Source organism: Orbicella franksi, chromosome 11 (genome assembly GCF_964199315.1).
Source record: "Orbicella franksi chromosome 11, jaOrbFran1.1, whole genome shotgun sequence".
Classification (NCBI taxonomy): domain Eukaryota; kingdom Metazoa; phylum Cnidaria; class Anthozoa; order Scleractinia; family Merulinidae; genus Orbicella; species Orbicella franksi.
In genome coordinates, this window is record NC_138155.1 from 20,068,880 (window position 1) to 20,081,379 (window position 12,500).

Genomic DNA, 12,500 nt, shown 5'->3' on the forward strand with positions numbered 1-12,500 from the left:
GGTTTCGTAGATTTTAAAGCAGACAATTTCAAGTTGTGAATCACAAAAATGTGACATATCTTCTTTCTAAAGGGTTAGAAATATGCTTATACTCTTTTTTTAAAATAATATTGATTGTCCGGCCGAGGCTGAATTCTTATTTTTCTGCTGATTTTAGGTTGAAAATATTCTTGTGAATATTCTTAGATTATAGCATATGACATTTCTGTTTTCCAGTGTATTTGGTGTCTGGATGGCGTTGAAGTAATTCTGGAGCCAGCCTGCGGGTATACGACGCACATACAAACTTTCATCACAAAATTACATTCTTTTCAAAATTTCTGCCTCGGTTCTTTTTTCTTAAAATATTTCTAAAATTTCGCAAATTTCGCCTCGATATTCTTAAGAAATGTCTTCTTCCCATTAAGAAAGGGTGTACTACCCCGCCGCGTGCGCGATTCTGCAATGTGGAAATGTTTTCCCCTCACTATTACAAAAGATATAACTTAGGTGCTTCTACGGAAGCTATCTTTCTTTTTCGCCGTTCTATGTCCGTGCCAACACTTTTTAACTCCGTGGTTAATGTCGCCACTAAATCAGGGTTAAAAACTCGACGGCGCCCGTGACGTAGGCAGAACGCTTTTTTGAACGCTCGTTTGAAACCTCTTCTGAAATCCCGGCTGAAAACGGCGTAAATCACCGGGTTGCAGACACTGTTGGAGTAGGTGAACAACCAGCAGACGATAACAGCCTTGAGGAAATTGGGGTTGTCAGCGCCATTGGAAAAATCCGCCCATAGCCACAACGCTTGATTTGGGAACATGCATATGGTGAAAACTACGACTATTGCAAGAAACATTTTAGTCGCTCTCTTGTTTGCTTCGGTTGTGCCTCTTCTTACAGTCGAGGACAGCTTCCGCACAAGACGAACTGTGGAAGACACCTTTTTTAGTTTTGGCTCTGCAGATGTGGAAGAATTACGTGATGTACTGCTCATCTCAGCCTGTTCTTTCTCTGCTTTTCTAGTACTCGTCTTATCTGTGGTAGTGTAGAGGTTCTTCAGTGCTAAGGAATACATGACGACCATGAACGTCAGAGGGAGGCAATACTGCACCAGGAAAAGACTCAGCGTGTAATATTTTTTGTAGGAAATATCGGGCCAAGTCTCATGGCACTCGTTTCCTTTCAAACCGAGCACGTAAGAGTACGGCGTAACCATTAGTAAACAAAACAAATACGTCGCAACAATAATACATTTGATTTTGACCATAGTTAAGCGAGCCTTAAAGGGGTGCATGATTACGCGATAACGATCAAGTGAAATCGCTGCGAGGGTCAAAGCGGCCGAGGTTGAAGACAGCGTTGTCAAAGGCCACAGAATTTTACACATACTTGCGCCGTAAATCCAGACGTAGTTGTGTTCTTCGAGCACAAAGTCGAAGGGGATGCTGAACACTGGCGTCACAAAATCGCACACCGCAAGGTTCATGATAAGGTAATTGGACGGCGTTCGCATTCGTGCATTGCTCGCAATGATGTAAATTACTAAACTGTTCCCCAAAGAGCTACCCAGTAGAATGATGCAGTAAAACACGATCTTAATGATCCAAAAATCTAGGGATTGCTCCAACTCTGGAGTTGCATGTGTAGTAGCGTTGAATGAACTCTCATTTCCTTCCATCACTGCAAACGCCTGTGTAGTGTACACTGAAGGCAAAGCACTTACGGCGTTTTTATTGAAAGTTGTGTTCCAATCCATATCTAGTCACGGCATCCGGATCAAGACAAGCCTTAACAAAGATGTCGACAGGACTTGTCTTGTGGTGACGACCGAAAACTGTCGCGTTGAAATCTTGAAGATCCGTACCAGCTATCCTAAGTTGTCACACCATCGAAAAACGCTTTGTGCTACCTGAACGTGCCTAAGCCCTTGAAATCGCCAACAGCCCAGGACATTTCTCGCTCGCAGTTATCGTGTTATGCAACAGCCCGTTATCTTAACGGAAATTATAAGAATAATCAATCGTTCAGAGGGCGAGGCACGATAACATCAAGTAAATTACTCGCATATTGGACCCGCTGCTAAAAGCAAAAGAATTGCCAGCACTCAATAATTTAGGTATCTCCGCGTGGCTACAGGCAACTCTGCAGGTGAATTCAACGGGTTACAACTTGGAAGTTTTATTGACGCTGTCAAAATATGATGCCTTGATGTGACATATCTAATGAAGTTGCTTCGAAATCGAAACAGAGATCTAGTAAAATATTTGGTTCAAATGTTTTGGTGATATGTTGTTTTAATAATCTTTGACAGCAGATGACACAGTTGTTATTAAATTTGGGTGAACTGGACCAAATCGAACCTTAACAAAGATTTCTGTGAGGTCTTTACACTACAAGGCTTTAACTTCATTAGATCAGTTCTACTTCAACAACGTTTTAAACTTCCAAACTTTGTTTTCAAAAGATGCTTTGAACAAGCTGCAAGACAGCAAAGAGAAACATGCTTTTTGGCAAACAATCAGTTCATTTAAACGCAATGACAGACGCTATTGACGAGAGAAAACTGTTGTTGTCTGACAAAGTTCAAAGTTCCACAACTCATGGAATATATTTCACCTTGGAGTTATAATAACAAGACCTCTCGGAGACAGATATTTTCAATGCTTGCTACAATGGAATGACACTTGTTCGTATAAATAATCGTAACAAATGACCCGCAGCCCAGCGCGTGGGTTTTCCCAGCAGGAATTTAGAAAACAAGTGACGCGACTGAATTCGCGCCAAAAGTATCGCGGCTTTGTCCCAGCTTTAAAAAGTATACGTATGTGTAGGTTATATAGCTGAAGATGAGAATGCACTTTCAGTTTCCAGTTCCAAAGTTCCACTTCGGAGGCTCAAATACCTTCTCGTGAGTAAACGTTTGTGGAATGCTTGCTACAGAAGTCACACCGTACTTCTCCGCTGGAAGAAACAGTTCGGCGCGTTGTTTCAACACAGTAGGAGTCATCTAACATATGACTTGAAAATTAGGGCCAGAAAATGTCCCAACGCTTTTGCATATGCCAAATTAAAAAGTAACAAAGCCTTAACCGCACTTTGGTCTGGTGTTGTTATCATCAGAAAGCAGATAACTGAAGGACGTCGTGAGGACACAGAAAAAAAAATTAAAATAAAATAAACGTTGTAAAAAGCTCCAGGCGAGTGTTTTTCTTCATGTCGTTCAATCACGTAAAATAATTAATTGAAAGGGAAATTAAAACTACCACGAAAGAAAATGGTACAATATCTTCTTTTAATAGGACTATGACAATATAATTGGAGAACTTTTGTCCGTTTAGTAAATGAACTGTCTTTAAAATGTTTCAAGCTCGCATGTCTAGAATGAGGTCTCTGGTAGTGTGTAATACCGGAGATGCTATACATTCAAAAAATAATAAATAAATAAAAATAGTATCTTTGAAACGTTTTCCCAGGTTACTCAAGTGGTAAGTCAGTATGATCAATATGTTTTTCTAAATGATAGGAGAAACAAGACTGCTCAATTGTGTAAACTATTTTATCAGCTTGAAAAAAACTGTGATCTAATATCAAATTGATTCACTTTAAGGGTTACCAAAACAAAACACTTTTCAAAGCCCAATTGATAACAGGCAGCGATTTTAATTTATTTCCAGGTTTGCAGTACTACTTATAGTGAAACCAGGAATTTAAGAAGGAAAATATGACTTACGGACAGTTCACTCTGAATTTTAATGTTTGGTACGTCGAGAGAAACTAATTCGAACAGTAACATGTTTAGAGATCCAAACCAAAAAATAAAACTTCCTTATCACTGCAATACAATGGCGTTAAAATGACGAGACGCTTTTAGTAGATCGACTCATTCATAATTGATAGGCCGCCTTTTCAAAATCAATTTTTGCCTCAAGTAGGTCACGCTTTGCAGATAGTTGACGCCACAAACGGGGTGATTTCGTAAATAACTATCGAATCTTTTTTTTTTTTTGCTTGTAAAAATGAAAACAAGAAAGAAAATATATTCTGTATAAGAAATCCACCGAAAATAGAATTTAAAAAATCAAAAGTTAATCCGAAAACACTGTTAAAAAAAAAAGATAAAAATAAAATAAAAATAAAAAAATTGGCGAGACAATGTATCGCTTTAGCCGTTTAAATCGCTGTACTGATTCAAGGAGACAACCAATATGTCCTTATCACAGTGGATGTCATTTGCTAACCTCGGTCAAAAGTTCCATCTGCAACATTACCTTTTATTTAGAACGTTATTTTGTGCGTAATAAATCTCAGTGCCCTTTTTTTTCCCCATCTGCTAAGCATGTCTGTAATCAAGATTTTATCCTGTGCATTCCGTACATATTCATCGTCAATGGATTTTTCATCAGCCTTGAGGGTGAAAAAAATGTTCAAGTGACTGTACAAATTGAAAGCTGAAGAAATAAAAGCTTTGCAGTAAAGGTGATGTTTTTTGAAATAGGAGCTGAGACGTATTCAAGGAAACATGACGTCAACGGAGAAATTGCTCAGTAGCCAATCAGCAATGAGAACTATGACGAATTCCTAACACGTGGCAGCACAAGTGACTCAAAAAAGCGTCCGCTTTTGTGAAAGAAGACTTTTATCCACCAAACAACAAACTGCTCGGCTTATAAAGCTTTGTTTTGTTATAAAATAAGTGAGGATATTGCGAAGGTACAAAGGAAGCGTAAAGAAAAAAAGTCAGACACGCTCAAATAAAGCCCTAGTGTTGAAGTGGATTTTATTTACTGTAGTTTCTACTTTTTCTGGAGTAGTCATTTCAAATTGGTAAAAATCAATCCTTGACAACGCACGTAATGAACTTGACGGGAATTTTATTCGTTAAGGACACGCAAGAGAAATATTTTGAAAACACGAGCAAAGTACAGTGTTTTCTAAATTCCCCATGTACGTGTTCTTAATAACGGAGTATTGAATGAATTAGGCGTCTAATCTTATGATATAGATCTGACTCGTGGCACAATAAAACACGGTCTCACTGATAAAACATAGCTTTTTACTGAGCTAATTACAGCGGCGGATGAATAGAAATCCCCTTAAATTAAACCAACCGTCTATTACAACGATATTAAAACGTTTATACATAGTTTGCAAGACAGCATTGCAATTTATTTTCCAGCCTTAATACGTCACTTCATGGAATCTCGTAAACATCTGATGCCGAGAATTTTACTAATCAATATTGCACGATTTTCGCGACTTCTTAACCAGAGTTCACTGCAATTCCGCGAATCCTCGCTTGCTACGGTTACTTCCAAGCTTTAAGTGCTTTATACAGAAACCACTGAGCTTAGCGCAATACGCCACTTCTAAAACTAAATTGTAATCATATTTTAATATATTAGCGAGCTGCTCATCATATCTAGAGATTTTATCCGCGTTTGTTTATAGAGTATAAAATGACCATGTTAAACCGCTTAATTTCCTCTTTTGCTGTCGTAAATCTTCATTTCACACCTTTCAAAACGATGATCATAAGAGAGCTTATTCCAAAAAAAAACAAAACAAAAGGTTAATTGTTTTCAGCCTGTAAACATTTTATTACTGTTGTTATCTATCACCTTTGACTCACATCCGCTCCGACTCGTTTCAACGCCTCCAAAAATATAAATAAAAAAAATGGACAAATCTCATCACCTTTATCACAAACGTGATGAAGCAAAATGTTTTGTATAAACCAAATTTATTCAGTCGTTTAACCGTATCTGTAAGCTTGGCTGCGCAATTAGTTTCCTGAGCCAGCTTAACTCATTTTCCACCGTTTAATAAGATTAAACTGATCTCTGCTAACTCGCACCGTCAACAGAATTGAGCAAAATCTTGACTATTTCTCGCAAAAGTCATTAGTCGCCATTACGTATCAAGGAATCGCCGGCTGAGCTTTGTTTTTGTAGCCGGAATATAAATAGAAATCTGTTTAAATGTTCTTAACTGAATTTACATGAATAGATAAAACGGATATGCAAACCTGCGGCAAATTTTACTGCAGTATCGAGTGAAAAAAAAAAAAAAAAAAGGAAAAAAAGCAGAAAAATAATTGCATATTTGTGATTTGATTGGTTAAATAAATGAAATTATGCCCAGTGTGCAATTGAACTTTTACAAAGAAACAAAAAAAAAAAGTTATTTGTATTAGTCAACCAAGTGACGTGAAGCAAAACACAAGATCCTCTTAAGAAAAATAAATAGCTAGATGTTATTTCATAATGCACAAAATCATGGTAATAAACATTCATAAACGAAGTGCAAGTTGTAATTTAAGATACTGTTCTTTGGACCTGAAAACATATCGTCTGCAACCCACGCACTCCTATAACGTTTCTCAAATCCGCTGTTAAAAATCTTGGAATTGGATTGTCCTGGGTGCTGAATGTTCATCTTCTTCAGTCCTCTTACTGCACACAATTGCAACCTAACCATTGTAAAATACAAGACATTTGTGAGCATTTTATCGTCGGGCAACTTTTGTGACTTTAGATACTTTCCTAATTTCGAGAGTCACACGCCGGCACGCGCAACCCGCGTCACCACTCGTGTATTCCCGCGTGGAGAGGACAACATCTGGTGATGTTTATAAATACCTCGGCGTGCCAAACATTCAGGCTTTAAACCAAACAGACTGAAACCGACTAAGAGGTACCTTTCATTTAAGCTGCATGTGACATATTTCTTTGTCGTGAATGCAAGGGTCCCGCAGTGACTCTGAGACCGAGACCAAACATCTACATTGAGCAAATCAAGTGGCATCTATAATTACAGGAACTTTAGAGCGGCGTCAGCGCTATACCCAATCAATATGGCATTTGCCCTTTTAATAATAAAACCCCTTCTGTCAAAATATTCTCAAGCAAGATGTATAATCAATCTCTTATCAGCCAGTTGTTGACTTCCACACTCGGGTTGATCATAAAAAGCACAATTTCTTAAGCAAATGTATTTCCTGTTTATAGAGCTTTGTCTCGAGTGGAAAATAACGCGCTTGCCGAAATGATATGCTTTTTTTCTCTCTGGCAAATTTGATTAACTACAACAGCATTCCAAGCTTTCTTCACCTGTAAGCAAATATTACAAATATCGATCAACGCTTAAAGTCGGTACGTGACGATTCCGTATTATATTTTATGAGATTTCCGAGTAACAAAAATGGAGTTAAACGAAAGCTCAACACAACCTGGCATCAAGGAGGCCCTTTCCTTCAAAGTTTTCAAGATCACATTCTATTCTTTGATTCTTCTGCTGTGCCTCGTTGGAAACTCGATGGTTGTCTTCGTAGTCTGCAGAACAAAACGTATGAGAATCCCTTCCAATCTGCTGATTCTTAACCTCGCGTTGTGCGATTTAGTCACACCAATAACAAGCATCCCCTTTGATTTGGCTTTGGAAGAAAATGACTACATATGGCCATTTGGAAGAGTTCTCTGCAAGACACTTTGGCCTCTAGCGACTCTTTCAGCGACTTCAGCATCGCTTACACTAGCATTCATCTCGTTGGACCGCTATCGAGTCATCATGCACCCTTTTAGACAAAGACTGAGCTCCAAACAGGTGAAATACGCAATAGGGATAATTCATGTGTTGTCTCTCTTGTTGGTTTCGCCTTACATCTACTTTCTGGACTTAGTGAGCCTGAAATGCGAAGAAACATGGCCTGCGTTTTCCTACAGGCAAGCCTACACCGTTGTGCTCTTCGTTGTCCAGTATGGAATACCCTTAGCTTTTATGAGCGTCATGTACACGATAACGTTGTCTAACTTGCGATTGAGTTCCGGCATGTTTGAAAGCGCTCCGCAGCCTCGTCCGAGTCGCGTCAGCGTGGATGGAAACATGAATCAAGGCAGCAGTCGACTGGACATAGCTCGCGATTGTCAGCGTAAAGCAAGTAAGGTAACTCTCGGGCAGCGACATGATAGTGTCGTTGGCAGGGACCAGAATATTCGAGCAACGAAAATGTTTGTCACAGTGGTCATTGTCTTCGCGACTTGCAGGCTGCCCAACGAGATCTTCTGGCTCTGGTCGGATTTTGGCGATGGACACCAGAGTCAGTACTCTAACGTAGCCGGGATAATATGCAGGATGTTCACATACACCAACAGTATTTTCAACCCGGTTATTTACTGGATATTCAGCAAAGACTTCCAAAAAGGATTTAACAGAATATTTACCAGCTTGTGGAAGCGGAAACGAAGCGGGTTGTCCGATGACGAATTGGATCAGGATGAGAAACGATTTCATAAGCTCAGCACTTTGAGTGACTCAATCTCTTTTGTATGGAGAAAATTTAGCCGATCCAGAAGTGAAACTAACTCTCCGTCAGACTTAAGGGAGAACCAGGCATTTTTAAAGCCAAGAAATGGCGGCAGTTTAGACAGCTCTCCTATTAGAGTACCAAAGATTTCGATTGACTTCAACGAGAGTGGTGTGAACGGATTCAAGGACTCATTAGGAAATGGTAAAAAGAAAAGCTTAACGACTCAATTTGATGATTCTAATAGTTTTCTAAGGCTACCATCACAATCGAGACTCGCTAAATTGAGTGAGGAGTCTTTGTGTGATGTTGCAGAACAGCAACCCGTCAAAATCAGGCGATTTGGCACGGTTGAACCGCCGAGGGAACAAACTATACGCGAATATCATGTTGTTAAAAAAAGTGCGACTGATGACCTTTTACTAACTGAAGTGGCTGATGAAAAAACTAGGCCTTCGGGTTCAGCGGAAATGGTAAACTGTCAAAAGCAGCCGACTTGTAATGGATCGCTCTTACAAATCAATCTGGAGCCTAACTGCATTAAAAGCGACAAAGACTATAACAATGTGTACGAAAATCAAACTCTAACCCGACAAGATTTAACACCTGTTTACTTCAAATACTCATCTTCACTTCTGAAGGAAACAGAATTCAGAGAAACAACATGTTAATCTTCCTATCATCTGTATAAAATTACATGAATGCATTCAATTCAAAGCAAGACATATCTTTTCGCGAGCAAAATCATTATTTTAATTGTCACACTCGTTAATTATGCGTACCCAGCTTTGTGGCTACTAAGAGTGTCAACTGGTGAATGGAAACATTAGACGTGTTTTACCTTATTTCTCAGCGGTGTATCGCCCAGCCCATAAATTCCGATATTGACCTCTGGCAATAGGTTATAAATAGTCATCGAAAACTCTTAAGGTATAAGCCTTTTACACGACATCTACAAGACAACAAGGGCTTAAAAGTGTGATTACACGTAGATGTACATAAACCTCTTGCAACATCAATATCAGTTTCTCTCAAAATCTTAACTTGACACATTGCTGAATAAACTAAACCGTTTAGTGTTGTGTTTGTAAATAGCTGCAGGAGATTGAACTGAATTTCTGCTGGAAATCAAAACCCAACAAAAGAAAAAATTGTAGCTCAGCAAGACAACACCAATATAAATTCAGTGGACCGAATTTATTTAGTCAAGCAACAGAGTCGCCTTTTAATAGTCAAGCATCAGAGAGCAGCTCTCTTGATTCTTCCCTAGAAAGCAACTTGGCTCGCTCGACGCCCGAGGGCACTCTCTGCTCTCTAACATTCTTAAGTGACGCCTCAGCTGTCTCTATTTACTAAACACGAGTGGTATGTTTATAATTAATGTTCGCGTACACAAAGTGATAATAAAATAGTTGTGTAGAGATCACGCGTGGAAATCACGCGCAATTAAACGCGAACTTCGCGCGCTCGCGCTCCTCGCGCGAGAAATAATTAGTACTTTTGTGCTGAAAGTGAAGATGCGTCGGTTATCAAGTGATCATCTATCGAGCCCACCAATAACTTACACACCGTAAATATTTATTGCTTGCATTACGTTTCACGTCACCCTCAGCTGTCCAAAATTTTTCTTTACGCGCAAACAAGGACAACTTCAGCCTCTATAACTACAGTAGCAAGCAACAAGAACAACAACAACAAAACAAAAACAGCAACAACAACAAAAGGTGCATTTCAGTTGAGGCCAACGATACAAAATAAAAGCTACAAAGTTACTTAAATAAATAATAATTTAAAGTAAATGTCTTTAAATTACGTATTACCGAGTCCACAGTATATTTAAACTGGCATATATCGCCTGCAGTTACACGTTTCCGGAATAATGATATATGTAAAAAGGATATATGGAATATGGGGTAAAGAAAAGTAAAAAAAAAAAAGAAAATCCCGAGTTGTAAAAGTAGGCAAACCAATTCATTTAAGAGAAAAAGCTTATTAAAAGGCCTGGGCCTATAGGAAATCAACATGATGGTCCCATGGATTTAGCGTCGAGGGAAGTGACAATTCAGTTTTCTTTACTTCTGTTCTAACTTTAACGAAGGGACAGAACAAAAGCTGAGGATAGAAAGGGTTCTTGTGATTTTTATACCGCCACTTGAAACAGACATCGTTGCAGTTTCTGATTCCACCTTAATTGGGCAAATTTACCTAATTGTTACAGTGAATGAAAATGTCCACGAACCAAATTTCCTTTCAAATCGTTGAAATTGTTAATATAGCTAACTCCCTTTGTAAGAAACAAATTGCATATCATTCTTGCGACTGAGAAGGACATATTTCCTGTAATGTCAAGGTTACATTTGTTTACTTTGATAAGAAGGGCTTCTATGTAGCTTACAATCTGGCTGAGGTGTGCGAGTCAATGAGAGACGGTCATGAGATGATTGGGCTATGGCTCAACGATCTAATTTTAAAATAACCGTCTACCGGTTTTGCTACGTATTTCCCAGGATTTCGTGAATATATCTAACCAGATGGTCGTAATGGAAAATACCGGTCTTAAGATTTCACGGGTGAAGTGCAACAAGGTCCAACAAGTCAAAAAAAAGATCCGAGCAGCTCAAGAAATTTTAACCAGTCCAATACTTAAATACTTGATCGACATTAAACTATTTTGATTGGCTGATTATAGTTGCGGTCTTCTAAGTTCCCATTTCGCTAAATAAAGACTCTTAGTGAAGGAGCTTAAAGAGCTCCAGAAAGTTTTATGCCGTAATCGTGTAGTCCTGCAACACTCATGCACTTATCTCCATCCTCTATCTGATGAAATGCAAATTTTAAAACAACAGATAACGTGACCAAACAAGGATCAGGCAAAATATCTGGCTGGAAGTTAATATGGAAACCTTGATTCTAGTTCTTCTTAATGAAGAGCCTCGATGAATAGAATACGAATCGTTCTGTTTTAAATCACGAAAGCAAAACAACGTTTAGTTATTAAAGCGTGACTAATGGCTAACTAAATGTATGTTTTTCAGATTTGGAAGACTTGCAACGGCTCTTAATTCACTACTATAGCTGGACTTAGGCTATGACTAGTCGATATCTTCAGGTCTTACGAATTTTTTTTTTTTTTGCTTTTTTTTTAGTTATTTTCAATTGTTACTTCCCAATTCACCGCTTCACTTTGTCCTCGCGCCACAAAAGGTAAAAGAAAAACGAACAAGAAATAGAATGCTTGAAGACCATGCATGACACACTTCTGTTGAAGCTGCGGATTTTGGCAAATCTTTATCAGGTTTATAGATGATCCAATTATTTTACACTGATCCTGAATAACGAATAAGATGGTATGATAAAGGTACGTGAAGCTATTTGTATGTCAGCTGGGCAGGTAGACTTGTTAACAGAAATTTCGAACATTTTGCCCATTCCTGTAAATAATAGTCTTTCCACGGCTATTTCTTTCTTGTTACCTTTAGTTACAGGCGAGCGAGCGAGGCGTGTGAGCGAGTCGAACACGCGAGATTCAGCACGGAGCGCGAGAGCGACTGTAGAGGTCTGTGAACAGACTAGTAAAGTAACTGCATGCTTATTCATTAATTCATTCATGAAAGTACATAAACCTATAGCCCTTGCGAGACGTTGGTTATTCAATTAGGTTGCGACTACAACCAATCATGGAATTACCATCAGCCTTCTACATTACAAAAACATCAAAAAGCTACAAATTTGATGGACGACATCTCTCAACCTAGCATTCCTTTGTACAATTGATGGAGGCTCATTTTGCTTGCATAGGCCGTCATTGTACAAACATAGAGGAGGATTGAGTTCATTTTGATCACTTCTCAATCGGCGGCCTTTTCTTTTTACAGCTGTGAAACGACTTGACAACTTTAGGTGTAATTGTTTTTCCGGTGCGTGCTGAAAAATTGATTCTCTCAGAAACTCCTTTGGTGACCCATTGGCCATGGCTTAAAAACATTTTGATCACATTTTAATTTCAGATCACATGTCACACAATAACTTTATCTCTACTTGCTTTATATTATAAACACGGTCTACATCTGTTAGTTTATTTCTTTCTATACTGTCTGATTATCATTCTAGAGCTATCGCCCTCCGCGGTAAGCTAGGATGGAATAATCTCTATATCAGAAGGACAAAGCAAAAATTGAAATTAATGATTAAAATTATGAATAATCAGACTCCGGAG

The 12,500-nt window shown here is 38.6% G+C and overlaps 3 protein-coding genes across 5 annotated transcripts in view; 1 reads left to right on the forward strand and 2 right to left on the reverse strand.

The window, feature by feature from the left end:
• Positions 1–12,500, reverse strand: part of LOC145503261 (rRNA-processing protein UTP23 homolog) — a 50,863-nt gene that overhangs the window by 10,908 nt on the left and 27,455 nt on the right. Inside the window, exon 8 of one of the 3 annotated variants that reach the window (XM_081482756.1) lies at positions 3,458–6,451. The exons of the other annotated variants lie outside the window; for them this stretch is intronic. The gene's annotated coding sequence lies outside the window, so the exon portion shown is untranslated. Of the gene's footprint in view, positions 1–3,457; positions 6,452–12,500 lie in introns of those variants that run through there. 3 annotated transcript variants of the gene reach the window in all.
• LOC145502723 (galanin receptor type 1-like) lies at positions 131–2,271 on the reverse strand. The gene has a single exon (XM_081482082.1). The coding sequence runs from the start codon at positions 1,736–1,738 to the stop codon at positions 470–472; it is 1,269 nt and encodes a 422-aa protein (XP_081338208.1). The 5' UTR covers positions 1,739–2,271; the 3' UTR covers positions 131–469.
• LOC145503231 (prolactin-releasing peptide receptor-like) overlaps positions 6,461–12,500 on the forward strand; it is a 25,463-nt gene continuing 19,423 nt past the window's right edge. Inside the window, exon 1 of the mRNA XM_081482717.1 lies at positions 6,461–12,500. This exon is cut by the window's right edge and continues 19,423 nt beyond it. Within this exon, the coding sequence (XP_081338843.1) occupies positions 7,183–8,955 (1,773 nt within the window). The 5' untranslated portion in view covers positions 6,461–7,182 and the 3' untranslated portion in view covers positions 8,956–12,500.